This window comes from Catharus ustulatus, chromosome Z (genome assembly GCF_009819885.2).
Source record: "Catharus ustulatus isolate bCatUst1 chromosome Z, bCatUst1.pri.v2, whole genome shotgun sequence".
NCBI classification, from domain to species: Eukaryota; Metazoa; Chordata; class Aves; order Passeriformes; family Turdidae; genus Catharus; species Catharus ustulatus.
In genome coordinates, this window is record NC_046262.2 from 23530985 (window position 1) to 23545772 (window position 14788).

General features: G+C 44.5%; 1 protein-coding gene across 2 annotated transcripts in view; it reads right to left on the reverse strand.

The window, feature by feature from the left end:
* The window catches only part of SCAMP1 (secretory carrier membrane protein 1), a 48640-nt gene that overhangs the window by 19773 nt on the left and 14079 nt on the right, over positions 1-14788 (reverse strand). For both annotated transcript variants that reach the window (XM_033085694.1, XM_033085693.1), the window contains exons 3-4: positions 2719-2817; positions 2350-2461 (exon numbers count right to left, since the gene is read on the reverse strand). In XM_033085694.1, the coding sequence (XP_032941585.1) occupies positions 2350-2461; positions 2719-2817 (211 nt within the window). The remainder of the gene's footprint in view (positions 1-2349; positions 2462-2718; positions 2818-14788) is intronic.

Genomic DNA, 14788 nt, shown 5'->3' on the forward strand with positions numbered 1-14788 from the left:
TTAGAGATTAACTGTGCAGACTTCTAATACACATAAATCCACAGGCCCTGATGAGATGCACCCACAGGTGCTGAGGGAGCTGGCAGATGCTGTAGCTAAGCCACTTTCCACCATCTTTGAAAAACTATAGAAAACAGGAATAGAGTGCAATGACTGAAGGAAAGCCAATCTTACTCTCATTTTCAAAACTGGTAAGAAGGAGGGGGATCCAGGAAACTACCAGCCCGTCAGCTTCACCTCCATCCCTGGAAAGGTGACGGAACAGAACGTTCTGGAGGCCATCACCAAGCATGTAGAAGAAAAGGTCATCAGGAGCAGTCAGCAGGGATTCCCCAAGGGGAAATCATGCTTGACCAATGTGACAGCCTTCTGTGATTGCAGGGCAGGATGGGTAGATGAGGGGAGAGCAGTGGATGTTGTCTGCCTCCACTTCAGCAAGGCTTTGGCCACCATCTCCCACTACATCCTCACAGGTAAGCACAGGAAATGTGGTTTAGATGGATGGACAGTGGGGTGGACCAAGGACTGGCTGAATGGTAGAGCTCAGAGGGTCAGGATCAGAGCAGTAGAATCCAGTAGTCAGTTCTGTTCCCCAGGGATCAAGAGTGGGTCCAGTCTCACTCACCTTGTTTATCACTGGCCTGGATGAAGGGATCCAACCTCAGCAGATTTGCTGATGACACAAACTGGGGGAGTGGCTGATACACCTGAAGGCTCTGCTCCCTTTCAGCTGGACCTTGGTAGGCTGGAGAGCTGGACAGAAAGAACCTAATGAGGTTCAACAAGGGCAAGGGCAGGGTCCTGCACCTGGGAGGAATAACCCCAAGTCCCATCACAGGCTGGGCTGCCCCACTAAAGAGCAGCTCTGCAGAGAAGGACCTGGGAGTCTTGGTGGATCTCAAGGTGACAATGAGCCAGCAATGAGTTCTTGTGGCCAGGAGGCCCAGTGGCATCCTGGGCTACATTGGGAAGAGTGTGGCCAGCAGGTGAAGGGAGCTGATCCTCCCACTGTGCTGGGCCCTGGTGAGGCCACAGCTGGAGTGCTGTGTCCAGTTCTGGGCACCTCAGTACCAGAGAGACAAGGAGCTCCTGGAGAGGGACCAGTGAAGGGTCACAAAGATGATGAGGGGTCTGAAGCATCTCTCTTACGAGGAGAGACTGAGAGAGCTGGACCTGTTTAGTCTACAGAAGATAAGACTGAGAGGGGATCTCATCAATGCACATAAATATCTCAGAGGATGATGCCAGACTTTTCAGTGATGCCCAGATACTGGACAAGAAGCAAAGTCAAGAAGCTAAAACACAAGAAGTTTCACTCAACGTGAAGAACTTCTTTACACTGAGAGCACTGGAACAGGCTTTGTGGAGTGTCCCTCTCTGGAGACCTTCAAAACCCACCTGGATGCATTCCTGTTCTGCATCACCTGCTCCAGCTAACCCTACCTTGGAGGAGATAACCTTCAGAATCCCCTTCCAACTCTATTCCAATCACTATTCTGTGATTCACTGTACGTCCCTTCCTACTGAAAATATTTTATTCTATTCTACAAAATTCCCTGATAACTTGAGTTGCTAAGGAATTATGCAACTTGGAATTGTAACACTGCATATTCAAAAAAAAAAAACCAGCATATGTGAAAATAAAACAGAACTGTAGATAAAAGTGAAATGACCAGATAAAGTCAACCTTACACATAGTCATTTGCTTTGTTGGGTTTTGGGGTTTTTTTGAACTTCAGTCTGAAGTTCTTTCTTTGGAAAAGGAATATTCCCACAGATGTACTTGTAGAAAAGTATCTTCAGTTAACATTATGTAAATCTTCTCACATTTGTGAAATTGCTATAAAAAACTGTTGATTTTGCATAGCAGAGAGTTTGTGGCATACAAAAAATCTAATAAAATAATAATAGAATAGATCTTTCTGTTCCTTGTGCAGAATATTGTGTTTGTAGCACAGCAAAAGAAATTGTTTCAAACCAGAAAGTTTCCCAACAGCTATAAATACTGACAGATGAGAAGTGAAAGAGATGTTACTTTAAGAAGTTAGTTTTACTTCATCTTGAAATACTTTATTTCTATTCAGCAGTATTACTCAGATACTAATCCAGAATAAAAACAGAAGAGAATAATAGAAGAGAATAACATGCTACAGAGGCTACATCTAAAATTTTTTCACTGAAAATCTAAAAGGGTAGCCCAGTTTATTCACTGTATCCATCTTCTCAAGGGAGATAAACTTCCTTTTCCTGAAGATGTTACAAAATCTGCTTCACAACGTCACTGTAAAATTAAAAGTTACTAAGAAAAAGTTTCATTTCTGAAGTTTAAAGTACATTTTTCATGCATACCCCCTTGCTGATTGAGACTCTGCATTTCCCTTTCTCTGCGATCTAGTTCAGCTGCTTTTCTTTCCAGTTCTTCTTGACGCTTTAGCAGTTCTGCCTGGGCCAAGGCATGCTCCTGAACAAAAATATCACCAGATATTGACAAAAAGTATAATCATGGCATAAATATTCCTACTCTTTTCACTGTAATCAACCACCACCATTTATGAAGACTGATGCAATATAGCACAAATTCACATATTACTAATTACTTTAAGGCAGTATTAATTTTAATTAGGAAAGCATTGCTTACTTACAAAATACATTATTCCAGAAGCATATTTAAATAATTATTATTAAAAGAAACCTAGTCTCTAAAAGTTGCAGACAAACCTTTGCTATTTGTGTGTAGGAAGATGGCTCTTCTGTTGGTTTCATTATTGCTGGCTGGGTACTGGGTACATTAGGCATTTTCACATTTCCTGGAGGAGGCTAAGAAAACAAAAGACAATTATAGGGATTATTATACTCTAATAAACTTCTTTTCATTAGATCTGTAAGAACCAATTAAGATGTCTTAAAGGAAGTGATACCGATATAAACTGAAAACTTGATATGCTCCTTGCAATATTTACAATCTTTAGAAAAAAGACATCAGCTGAGTTCTGTGGTACAGCTTATCTTGCACTACTTTCAATTAACACTCAAAATATTTTATTAACTCAGTAAATGGAATTTTAATTTTGTTCAGACATGAATATTAATACAGCCAGTATCAGAGAATTGCAGCATTTAAGAGTCATCCATTCATACTCCAAAACACAATTAAATTTATTAATAATGTCTTCCACAGCCTTCTATTTAGCGAAGGCTTATATCACCTGGCTAAATAGAGAAGTAATGTGCTATATGAAGTGTTCAAATTCAAGATCCATAATCTATTGCTTGATTATTTCACCAATTTTGCTAGGTATCACTCCAGAATTGCTAGGTTGATATATGTGTTAAGAACACAATCCCAGCAAAAGTTGCCTTTCAGACATTGTATTCAGAGGATACACAGTATTACTGAAATGTAACAGTATTTCTTTCATTAAGTACAGAAAAAAAGTGCATGTTTTTGATATTCTGTTTTCATATTTACTTAGCTTCATATTTCATAACGTGTGCACAGGGAAACAAAGTCACAGTGATCAAAACGATCTTAAATGCTGGAAGTTCAATATGGCTTTAATGTGTTTTTCCAGGTTACTATTCAAAGATCACAACAATGCACAATAGGCACAGGTATTATAAATCATTTAAGATAGATGAAGAACCTAGTGAAGAAAAGCATCATGATCATAGAGCATTTCAAGTTGAAAGGGACTTAAAAGGATCAGGGAGTCCAACTCCCAGTTTGAGTTGATTAAGCAGGACTTTCCTCTCATGGACCAGTTTTGGCTCTGAGTAATGACTGCACTGTTTCTCAAGTGTTTTTCCCTTGCTCACCAAATAACCTTCCCCATAATTTTACAAGGCATTGGAGTGAAACTTATTGGCCTGTAATTACCAAAGTCTTCCTTCTTAATCTTCTTGAAAACCAGGACAACATTTGCCTGCTTCTAGTCAATGGTACCTTTCCAGACTCCTAAGACAATTGAAAAATAACACGGAGAAGACCCACAATATGATCAGCCACCTCTTTCAGTACACGGGGATGAATTCCATCAGGCCCCACTGACTTATGCGTATTCAGCTGGAGCAGTAAATCTTGAACAGCTTGAGATTTACAAAAACTTCAAGTCACTGGGGTCCCTGCGTCCATCATCAGTGTTATAGACAGAGATAAAAAAGGTATTAAACATCTCTGCTCTGTTCACATCCCTAATTGTGAGGTGACTGACCTCAGCAAGTAATGGATCAGTATTATCTCTGAACATCCTTTTGCTGCTGACCTTTTTGAAAGGCCATTTTGTTGTCCACCACAGTGCTGTCCAGCTTACATACTCATCAAGATTTAACCACACAAATCTCCTCCCTGCAGTGGCAAACAGCATCTCTGCAGCTCTCCTGTGTCAGCTGTCCTTGATGTTTATGTCCAAACAGTTCCCATTTTTATTAAAGTTTTAGAAAAGGATCCCTGCTCAGCCAAGTTGGCCTTCAGCTTTGTTTCCTTGAATTACAATACTCTGAAATTGACTGTTCCTGAGTTCTTGAAGGATGGCTCTTTAAAAAATTACCATCATGCTTTTTAAACCCAGTTTCCTCAAAGTCTTCTGTCAAAATAAAGTATTTATTTTTATACCCTAATCAAAGTTGAGAAGCAAAAAGAATACCACAGCTACTTACAATGAAACAAATAGGAGTATTCAAATGCCTTGGAAAATCATTTAGCTCCCAAAATAATGCTCAGTAAAAAGCCTTGCAAAACATAGCTGCAGAGTTTGGGATTTTCCTGGAATGGAGAAGTACTGAGTTTGTATCAGTATACTCTCAAGCTCTAGCATTGTGCTCACAACCTGGGCTGCTTTCAAAGAAGCTTAACCGAAGCAGCCCATGTCAGGGGATGCAATTCTGCCCCTCCCCTCTGCTCTTGTGACACCCCAACTGGATTACTGAATCCAGTTCTGGGGCACCCTGTCTAAGAAGACCACAAACAGTGATTTCAGAGGAAGGACACCAAGATGATCAGAGGAATGGGGCATCTCTCCTGTGAGGACAGGCTGAGAGAGTTGGGATTGTTTGTTCTGGAGAAGAGAAGGCTCTGGGAAGCACCTCCCAGTACCTCAAAGACAGCCTGAGCTGGGTGCCTCCTGAGAGAATCCCTAGAACAAAGAAGTCCCTGGGTTCATACCTTCACAACCAATGAACTCATTCTCCACGTGCTCTTTATGTGCCCTGCGTATGCCTTTTGGTCTCATCTGATTTTTTATGTGGAGCCTACTAGTTCTTTACAGAATTCTTTATGTGTAGTTGTTTTTATCTGGACAGATTGCAGCTTCTTAATCTTTCTGTTTGCACTTGTCTTAGAGGCTCCCTTCACAAAATTAAGTAAGAGTTAAATAATAGTTCAACTTCCCAAGGTGAAAGTTTGTAGTTTGCAGCCTAAGGTTTCAGCAGCAATCAGTTTAAAAACAATCAAAAAAACAGTTTAAAAAAAATTCACCTAACTAAACTTATTTTCAACAGCTGACTGTTTAATAGGCGAAATTGATAGGAAATACACACTCAGAACAAGTTTTCTCTTGAACTGACTTCCTCATACAGTGAAGTTTATTTACTGGGGACAGGTTAAAACTTCCAGAAGAAGACAAGAATGGATGACCAGTTTGGTTTCTTACTTCTGTGTTTTTCTGCTGACTTTAAATACAAGATGGAAGGATAGGGAGCTATCCAGGAAATGTGCTGGACAAAAAAAAAAGTCCATTTAAATACATCTCTTGAGACAACGAAAGAAAATCCAACTCCACTAATGACTTTTCCAATTTTTTTTAATGCAGCAGTTTGAAATTGGTTGCTATACATTCTTATGTAAGGGTATATAGGCATATACAGGTATACAGGCTCATCTATATACACAGTGCTCAGAGAAGTTCAAAACTGAGAAGCAAGAAGAGATTAAAAGCTTTATTTAACAATTTCATTAAATGATGAAGCCAAAATACTAATTGTGTAATTAATTTTCATTGCTGATCCTCAGAAACATGACAAAAGATACAATGCAATTTCCATGGTGACCCTTGGAGCTCGAGACAAAAATCACTGAGGATCAGCCAAGGATATTTAATCTGACATTTACACCATTCCCTACTTTTTTTTTGTCTAACAATCAAAAACAAGACAGATTTTGAAATCTGATAAACATAAAGGAAAAAAAACCCTAATAAAACTCCTGATTCCTCATGTTAGATACCAAGGCAGTGACACATGCAAGCTAAAATCTCCACACCTACTTGCTCTTCTCTATATGTCTTACAGGTTATCTTCCTACAACTGAAGGTTGTGCCGGTTTAAAGGGACAGTATTACCAGGAAAAGGAAATTCAGGAACTCGCAGGCACAAAAAAGGTATAGGTTGGGAATAACAGTTCTTTACTGATATATTTATAAGACAAACAAAAACAGCATCAGCTATATGAAAGAAAAAAAAAAACAGTGACAGAACAGAACGGAATTCAGTCCCAGTCCCTTTTTTTCAGTCACCGATGGCTCTCCGATGGAGCAGGGCAGGCGGCTTCTCAGTCGCGGCTGCTGCAGGGGCAGGGGAGGGGGCCAGGTGGCCTCACCGCCCCAGGTGGAAGAAAGGGTGAGGAAGGAATTCTGCTCACCATGGGCGTCCCAGTTCCCAAGTTGTTCAGAGGAAGCAGGAAGCTTTAGCAGTCCAAATCCAAGAAGCCTGATCCCAACAGGAGAAAAGGAACCTCTCTCCTCAAGTTCGGCCGGCGAGCTTTAAGAGTTCTCCTACCCCCAGTGTCCTCCTACTTGCCGAAAACAAAAGCAGGACTCCACCTTTCCCTAATGGGGCCATCAGGTTGCTTCAGCTAGTCCTTTGTCTCCAACTCTTAACGGCTAATAGGAGAGCCATCCCGGTTAGTTTAACATAATAATGGGAAAAATTTCTAAACCTCGCCAACCCACAACATTATCCACCCCAAATTTTTTCCATGCTAACATACTACATTAAATTAGAACCTTTAAATTACATACATACATGCAGTTACAGACACAGTATCATAGGTAGTTCACCCTAGAACAAGGTCTCCTTGGGGTATGCATCGGGTTTCTCCATACTTTTGCATCATCCACCAAGTACAACCTGGTCCTTGAGCAAAAACCATCCCACGGACAGGATTGTCTTTGCTGGAGACAGAGTTCACCCAAACAGTTTTCCCTAGCATACCTCTCATGTGTACCACTGGAACCTTATCCCCATCTGGTGTTCCCAAGAGCTCAGATTGGGCAGGGCCTGCTCGGTTAGTGGAACCTCGGGTATTTACTAACCATGTGGCCTTTGGTAGATCACTTTCCCAGTTCTTGAAAGTCCCCCAACCAAGTGCCTTCAAGGTGGTTTTAAGCAGGCCATTGCACCGTTCGACCTTCCCAGCTGCTGGTGCATGGTAGGGAATGTGGTACACCCACTCAATGCCGTGTTCCCTAGCCCAGCTGTTTATGAGGCTGCTCTTGAAATGAGTCCTGTTGTCTGACTCAATTCTCTCAGGGGTGCCATGCCTCCAAAGGACCTGTTTCTCAAGGCCCAGGATGGTGTTCCGAGCAGTGGCGTGAGGCACAGGGTAGGTCTCCAACCATCCGGTGGTGGCTTCCACCATGGTCAGCACGTAGCGCTTGCCTTGGCGGGTCTGAGGCAGTGTGATGTAGTCAATCTGCCAGGCCTCCCCGTACTTATATTTGGACCAACGCCCCCCATACCAGAGGGGCTTCACTCGCTTGGCCTGTTTGATGGCAGCGCACGTCTCACAGTCATGGATGACTTGAGAGATACTGTCCATGGTTAGATCCACCCCTCGATCTCGTGCCCACTTATACGTGGTATCTCTGCCCTGATGACCTGAGGCATCATGGGCCCATCGAGCCAGGAACAATTCTCCCTTGTGTTGCCAATCTAAGTCTATTTTTGACACTTTTATCTTTGAGGCCTGATCTACCTGCTCGTTGTGTTGATGTTCCTCATTAGCCCGACTCTTGGGGACATGGGCATCCACATGACGAACTTTCACAGGTAGTTTCTCTACCTGGGTGGCAATGTCTTTCCACTCATCAGCAGCCCAGATTGGTTTTCCCCTACGTTGCCAGTTTGCCTTTTTCCACCTTTCCAGCCAACCCCACAGAGCATTGGCTACCATCCACGAGTCAGTGTAAAGGTAGAGCTTTGGCCACTTCTCTCTTTCAGCAATGTCCAGGGCCAGCTGAACAGCTTTGAGTGCAGCAAATTGACTTGATCCACCTTCTCCTTCAGTAGCTTGTGCAACCTGTCGAGTGGGGTTCCATACGGCTGCTTTCCACTTCCGGTTCATCCCCACGGCAGGAGCCGTCGGTGAAAAGAGCGTAGCATGTTTCATCTGCTGGCAGTTGGTTATACAGTGGGGCTTCCTCAGCGCGGCTCACTTGTTCTTGCTCCTCATCATTGGCGAGACCAAAATTTTCACCTTCTGGCCAGTTCGTAATTATCTCCAAAATCCCAGGGCAATTTGGGTTTCCGATGCAGGCACGTTGTGTGATGAGGGCAATCCACTTGCTCCATGTGGCATCGGTGGCGTGGTGGGTAGAGGGAACCTTTCCTTTGACCATCCACCCCAGCACTGGTAGTCGGGGTGCCAGGAGGAGTTGTGCTTCCGTCCCAATCACCTCTGAGGCAGCTTGGACTCCTTCACAGGCAGCCAAGATCTCCTTCTCTGTGGGAGTGTAGTTGGCTTCAGACCCTCTGTAGCTCCGGCTCCAGAATCCCAGAGGTCGGCCTCGAGTCTCCCCAGGTACCTTCTGCCAAAGGCTCCAGGGCAAGCCATGGTTCCCGGTTGCAGAATAAAGCACATTCTTTACCTCTGGTCCCATCCTGACTGGGACAAGGGCCACTGCATGAGCGACCTCCTGCTTGATCTGGGCAAAGGCTTGCTGTTGCTCAGCACCCCAGTGGAAATCGTTCTTCTTACGGGTGACCAGGTAGAGAGGGCTCACAATCTGGCTGTACTCAGGAATGTGCATTCTCCAAAAGCCTATGGCACCCAGGAAAGCTTGTGTTTCCTTCTTGCTGGTTGGTGGAGACATTGCGGTGATCTTATTGATGACCTCAGTGGGGATCTGGCGCCGTCCATCTTGCCACTTTACTCCCAGGAACTGGATCTCTCGGGCAGGTCCTTTGACTTTGCTCTTTTTAATGGCAAAGCCGGCTCTCAGCAGAATCTGTATGATCTTTTCTCCTTTCTCAAATACCTCCACTGCCGTGTTCCCCCGCACAATGATGTCATCTATGTATTGCAGGTGTTCTGGAGCCTCACCCTTTTCCAGTGCAGCCTGGATCAATCCATGACAGATGGTGGGGCTGTGTTTCCACCCCTGGGACAGACGATTCCACGTGTACTGCACGCCCCTCCATGTAAAGGCAAACTGAGGCCTGCACTCTGCTGCCAGGGGAATGGAGAAAAATGCGTTGGCAATGTCGATGGTGGCATACCACCTTGCTGCCTTGGACTCCAGCTCGTACTGGAGTTCCAGCATGTCCGGCACGGCAGCGCTCAGTGGTGGAGTCACTTCGTTCAACGCACGATAGTCCACAGTCAATCTCCATTCTCCATCAGACTTGCGCACGGGCCAGATGGGGCTGTTGAAGGGTGAGTGGGTTTTGCTGACCACCCCTTGGCTCTCCAGCTCACGGATCATCTTGTGGATGGGGATCACGGCATCTCGATTCGTCCGGTACTGCCGGCGGTGCACTGTTGAGGTGGCAATTGGCACTTGTTGCTCTTCCACCTTCAGGAGTCCCACTGCAGATGGGTTTTCTGACAGTCCGGGCAAGGTGTTCAACTGCTTAATGCCCTCTGCCACTACAGCAGCTATTCCAAAAGCCCATCCGTATCCCTTTGGGTGTTTGTAGTAGCCACTCCTGAGAAAATCTATGCCTAGAATGGGCGGTGCCTCTGGGCCAGTCGCAATCGGATGTTTCTGCCACCCCTCTCCTGTCAGGCTCACCTCAGCTTCCAGCAAAGACAATTCCTGTGATCCCCCCGTCACCCCAACAATGGAAACACACTCTTCCCCTACATGTTCTGATGGTATTAGAGTGCATTGTGAACCAGCATCAACTAATACCCTGTATTCTTGTGGTTCTGATGTGCCAGGCCATCAGACCCACACCATCCAATAGACTCTGTTATCCCGTGCCTCTCCCTGGCTAGAGGCAGGGCCCCTCTAGCCCTGGCTATTATTCCTTTCCTGAACATACATAGTGGAGGTTCCTTCAAGTGGGTCTGACAGATCATCCTCCCTTCTGTAATGCCCAGCACCTTGGTCATGGGAGGTTGAGGCTACCTTCACTTTAGTGTAGCTCCCTCGGTTAGCATTTCCCTCCCTGAGTTGACGCACCCATGTTGCCAAGACAGAAGTGGGTTTCCCATCCCATTTTCCCATGTCTTCCCCATGGTCACGCAGGAAAAACCATAGGTCAGCTCGTGGGGGGTACCCTCTTCCACTAGCTGAGGGGCGTGGGGCTGTAACCTTGGGGTATGAGGCTCGCACTGGTGCTGCCTTGATCTTCCTGATCTCCTCCCTCATCTCACTTATGTCACCTCTCATCCCCCTCACCTCCTTCATCTCCTCCCTCATCCCCCTCACCTCCTGGACCACAGAAGAAACCTGGGCCTGCACTATGCCATTCATCATACTGTGAAAATCCCTAAGCTTTTAGCAACAGAGTTCACTGTTTCTCAGTGATCATCAGCATTAATCATTGCAAGGAAGGTGGTGTATTGAGATGGCCCTCGGTTTGCCAGATTCCACAGCATGTGACCTGTGCACCTGACCTTGTCAGGGTCATTGTCATGTTGTCCATCCCTCCCAAAGAGTACCTCCAGTACCGCCACCTCTCTCAGCTGTTGAATCCCTTCCTCAACGGTTTTCCAATGCATTCTATTATGGTACTCCTGCATTCTTTCTCTGTTGACAAACCTCTCTCTTACACTCATTAAAAGCCGCTCCCAGAGGGGAAGTGGGCCTGGCTCCCTTACGAATATTTGGTCCACACCTGAGTCCTGGGACAAGGATCCCAAATTCCTTGCCTCTGTACCATCCAAGTGCACACCTGTACCCATAAGGTCCCAGACCCGAAGTAACCAAGTTGTCAAAGCCTCCCGGCCCCGTCGTGCAATATCTTTCCGCAGATTGCGGAGATTTTCATAAGACAGGGACTCAGTGATGATTTCAACCTCTGGCTCCCCTGCTGGTTGTGAGGGCCCTCCTCTCTGGTCCTCTTTGTCTAGGTGCCTTGTTTTCATTTTAGACTTCCTAGTTTCTACAGGGGCGACTGCTGCTGGCTGTGAGTGCCCTTGCAATTCAGTTGGACCCCAGGCAGATGTAACACCTATGGGTTCCACTACAGCATCACTGGATTCTCCCCCTTTATGGCAGGGCTTCTCACCAGCTGGGGAGAGGTACTCCTTCATCATCTGGCCCATCTCACTCATCTGCTTCACTAGAAGCCCCACCCACTCCGGTTGGTTTCTTTCTGAGACGGGCTGTGGGATAGGGTCAGGTTCTGGGGCAGCATCCCTATTTCCTGGAGTAGGTATCAGAGTTGTTATCCAGCTCAATCCCCCGTTATCTCTTAATGTTAAATAGGACAAGCCTATCAGTAACACCAGCCACTGTACGATATCATTAGCATTCAGAGGAAATCTGAACCCTTCAAAAACTGGTGGGGTAGACCCAAAAATTTGGGTGAGGGATTGGGAGAAAATTTCCCCTGGTGTTATTCCCTCACAGTAGTTGCCATTATTAAAGTAATCCCAAAAACATGCATTTAGTGTGTGGTATCCCTGAATCCATGTACCCGCCGTCCAAAGGAAGTTAAAAATCCATGAATTCCTCACCTTATCAATCCATAAAGCAAGTTCGATAACAGTCACAGTAGCCTTAGTTACAGGGCCCATGCTTATGTAAGGGTTTGTAAATGGGAGATATACATGTATGAACACGTGCAGACCAAACCAGATTAAAGTGGACCACATGTTGCTAGCACACAAAAAAAAAAAAACAATCTCAGGCAACTGAAGAACTGTTATTCCTTAACCTCGTGCCCCACGTTGGGCGCCAAGATCTGTCCCAGTTTAAAGGGACAGTATTACCAGGAAAAGGAAATTCAGGAACTCGCAGGCACAAAAAAGGTATAGGTTGGGAATAACAGTTCTTTACTGATATATTTATAAGACAAACGAAAACAGCATCAGCTATATGAAAGAAAAAAAAACCAGTGACAGAACAGAACGGAATTCAGTCCTAGTCCCTTTTTTCAGTCACCGATGGCTCTCTGATGGAGCAGGGCAGGCGGCTTCTCAGTCGCGGCTGCTGCAGGGGCAGGGGAGGGGGCCAGGTGGCCTCACCGCCCCAGGTGGAAGAAAGGGTGAGGAAGGAATTCTGCTCACCGTGGGCGTCCCAGTTCCCAGTTGTTCAGAGGAAGCAGGAAGCTTTAGCAGTCCAAATCCAAGAAGCCTGATCCCAACAGGAGAAAAGGAACCTCTCTCCTCCAGTTCGGCCGGTGAGCTGTACCAGTTCTCCTACCCCCAGTGTCCTCTTACTTGCCGAAAACAAAAGCAGGACTCCACCTTTCCCTAATGGGGCCATCAGGTTGCTTCAGCTAGTCCTTTGTCTCCAACTCTTAACGGCTAATCGGAGAGCCATCCCGGCTAGTTTAACATAATAATGGGAAAAATTTCTAAACCTCGACAACCCACAACAAAGGTGAAGGATAAAAAAAAAAAAGTCAAGGTACAAAAGTACCAGAAGTAAGTAAACAAAATAAGGAGTACTGAGAAAAAGTAGGATTTACTTTTTTTTCCCCTGTCCCAGTCTGTATCCAAAAAAGACTGGTAGGAAGTGCCTCATTTGACAAAGGGAGCACACCTGAGATAATGTAACACATATTAGTATTCAGTTTGAAATCACTTTCTCACAGAATAAACATCCATCGAATCTTGTCTGGATTTGAAATGGACAAATATTTTTGCACTCTACCACACTTCCTTAACCTCCATTTAGGGACAATGGGGAAAGAGTCACAAACACTAGGCTGGAAGGAGACCATAAGGACCATCTAGTCCAACCTTTCTTAGCAAAAGCACAGTCTGAACAAGACTGGGCCTAGCACCCTGTTCAGCACAATCTGAATGCTGCAGAATCCAATACTTCCCTTGGGAGATCAGTCTAGCCAAGTTGTTGATCATGTGAGAAAAACATCAGTTGTTCTCATTGTGAAACATTTTTGTCTTGTGTCCAATTGACTGTCCCCAGCAAGAATTTTTACCCATCACCTCTCATCTTTTGCACGCGACCTCTTGTAAAAATGGAATTTCTATCTTCTCTGTAGCCACCTTTTAGAGGTTGGAACATGGAATTAGGGTCTTCCCTAAGACTTCATTTCTCAAACCTGAACAAACAGAGCTTCAATAGCCATTCCTCGTACGTCAGGCTTCCCAGGCCTTTGACTGTCTTTGTGGCCTTTCTCTGGATCCTCTCCAGCTTGTCCACATCTTTTTTGTACTGCAAGGATCAAAACTGAATGCTGTATTAATTCTAGAGACTGAAAGATACCATCTTGCTACAACCACTACAAATCTGAAATTAACTCCCACCAAAACTACTTGGATCCTTTTGCTCTGAGTAGCACACAAAACACAGAGCGATTTCCATCCCTACCTGATGAGACAGGGATATTGACAGACAACCGGGTATTCCCCCAAGTCTAAAATTCACAGACCCTGCTTCTACCTCTGTTCTCCCATCTACAAAGGCATTCACTTCCACTTCTCTTCCATTACTCCTGTAGCATGTATTTCTTTTACACACATAGTATGCTCTTCTCTTGCATACAAAGCTGTGAGGAAAAGAGAGGTGAGTGCTTGGAATTGTGAGTACATCCTCAGGTACCTAGGTACATTCCTTCAAATGCATGTAACTACAGAACAAATACTCATATGTTCAGCGTCCACAAGATAGAGTGGAAGGGAAGTAACATGTAAAGGTTGATTATTACAGCACTCTTAGCTGTCTTTTTTCAGTCTTGCTCTTGTCAAGAAAACCTGTGGAGAGGAGAACTTCTCTGCAGAGAAGTGTTCATTCAGTGGACAATTTTAATTAACCTGTAAACATGCTGTAGATTATTAACTGAATCACAGTGCATTGTAGATCTAACCACTGACTGAGACTTCTTCCATCCTCCCAGCTTTTTGAGTGACAACTCTAATGAACAATTAGAATTTTTTATCCAAGTACATCTAACTGTTCAAAGCCAGATAATCTTAGCCATATGTTTCTGTTCTCCTTTTCCCACAATTTTGCATGTTAAAGTAAGTACAGAAGTAATAAAAAAGTCAGAGTAGCTCAAGATTGTATTTTTCTAATAGAAGATCTACTTTCTTTATTACTTATGGTCAATACAAAGCAATTTTGAACATCTTCGAGCTTCATAAAACTAAATCTAACACAATTCCTGATCTTGAGATCCAGGAGAAAATAATTTTGGAGATTTACTCAACAATGTTGTTAGGTGTAAACATTCTGTCTTAAACAGTTGATTCAAGGCATACCCAAAATCAAGTTTCCTCCACACAGAATTTTAAAACGGTATGAAACCTTACTACTCCATTGCTATGAGAGACAGCTCTCCCTGGCCCCACTATTTCCCACAATCTAGCTCAAGTTATAACCAGTGACAGTTATAATGGATCCATCTGGTCATGAAGATTGCATTCGGTTCTTAA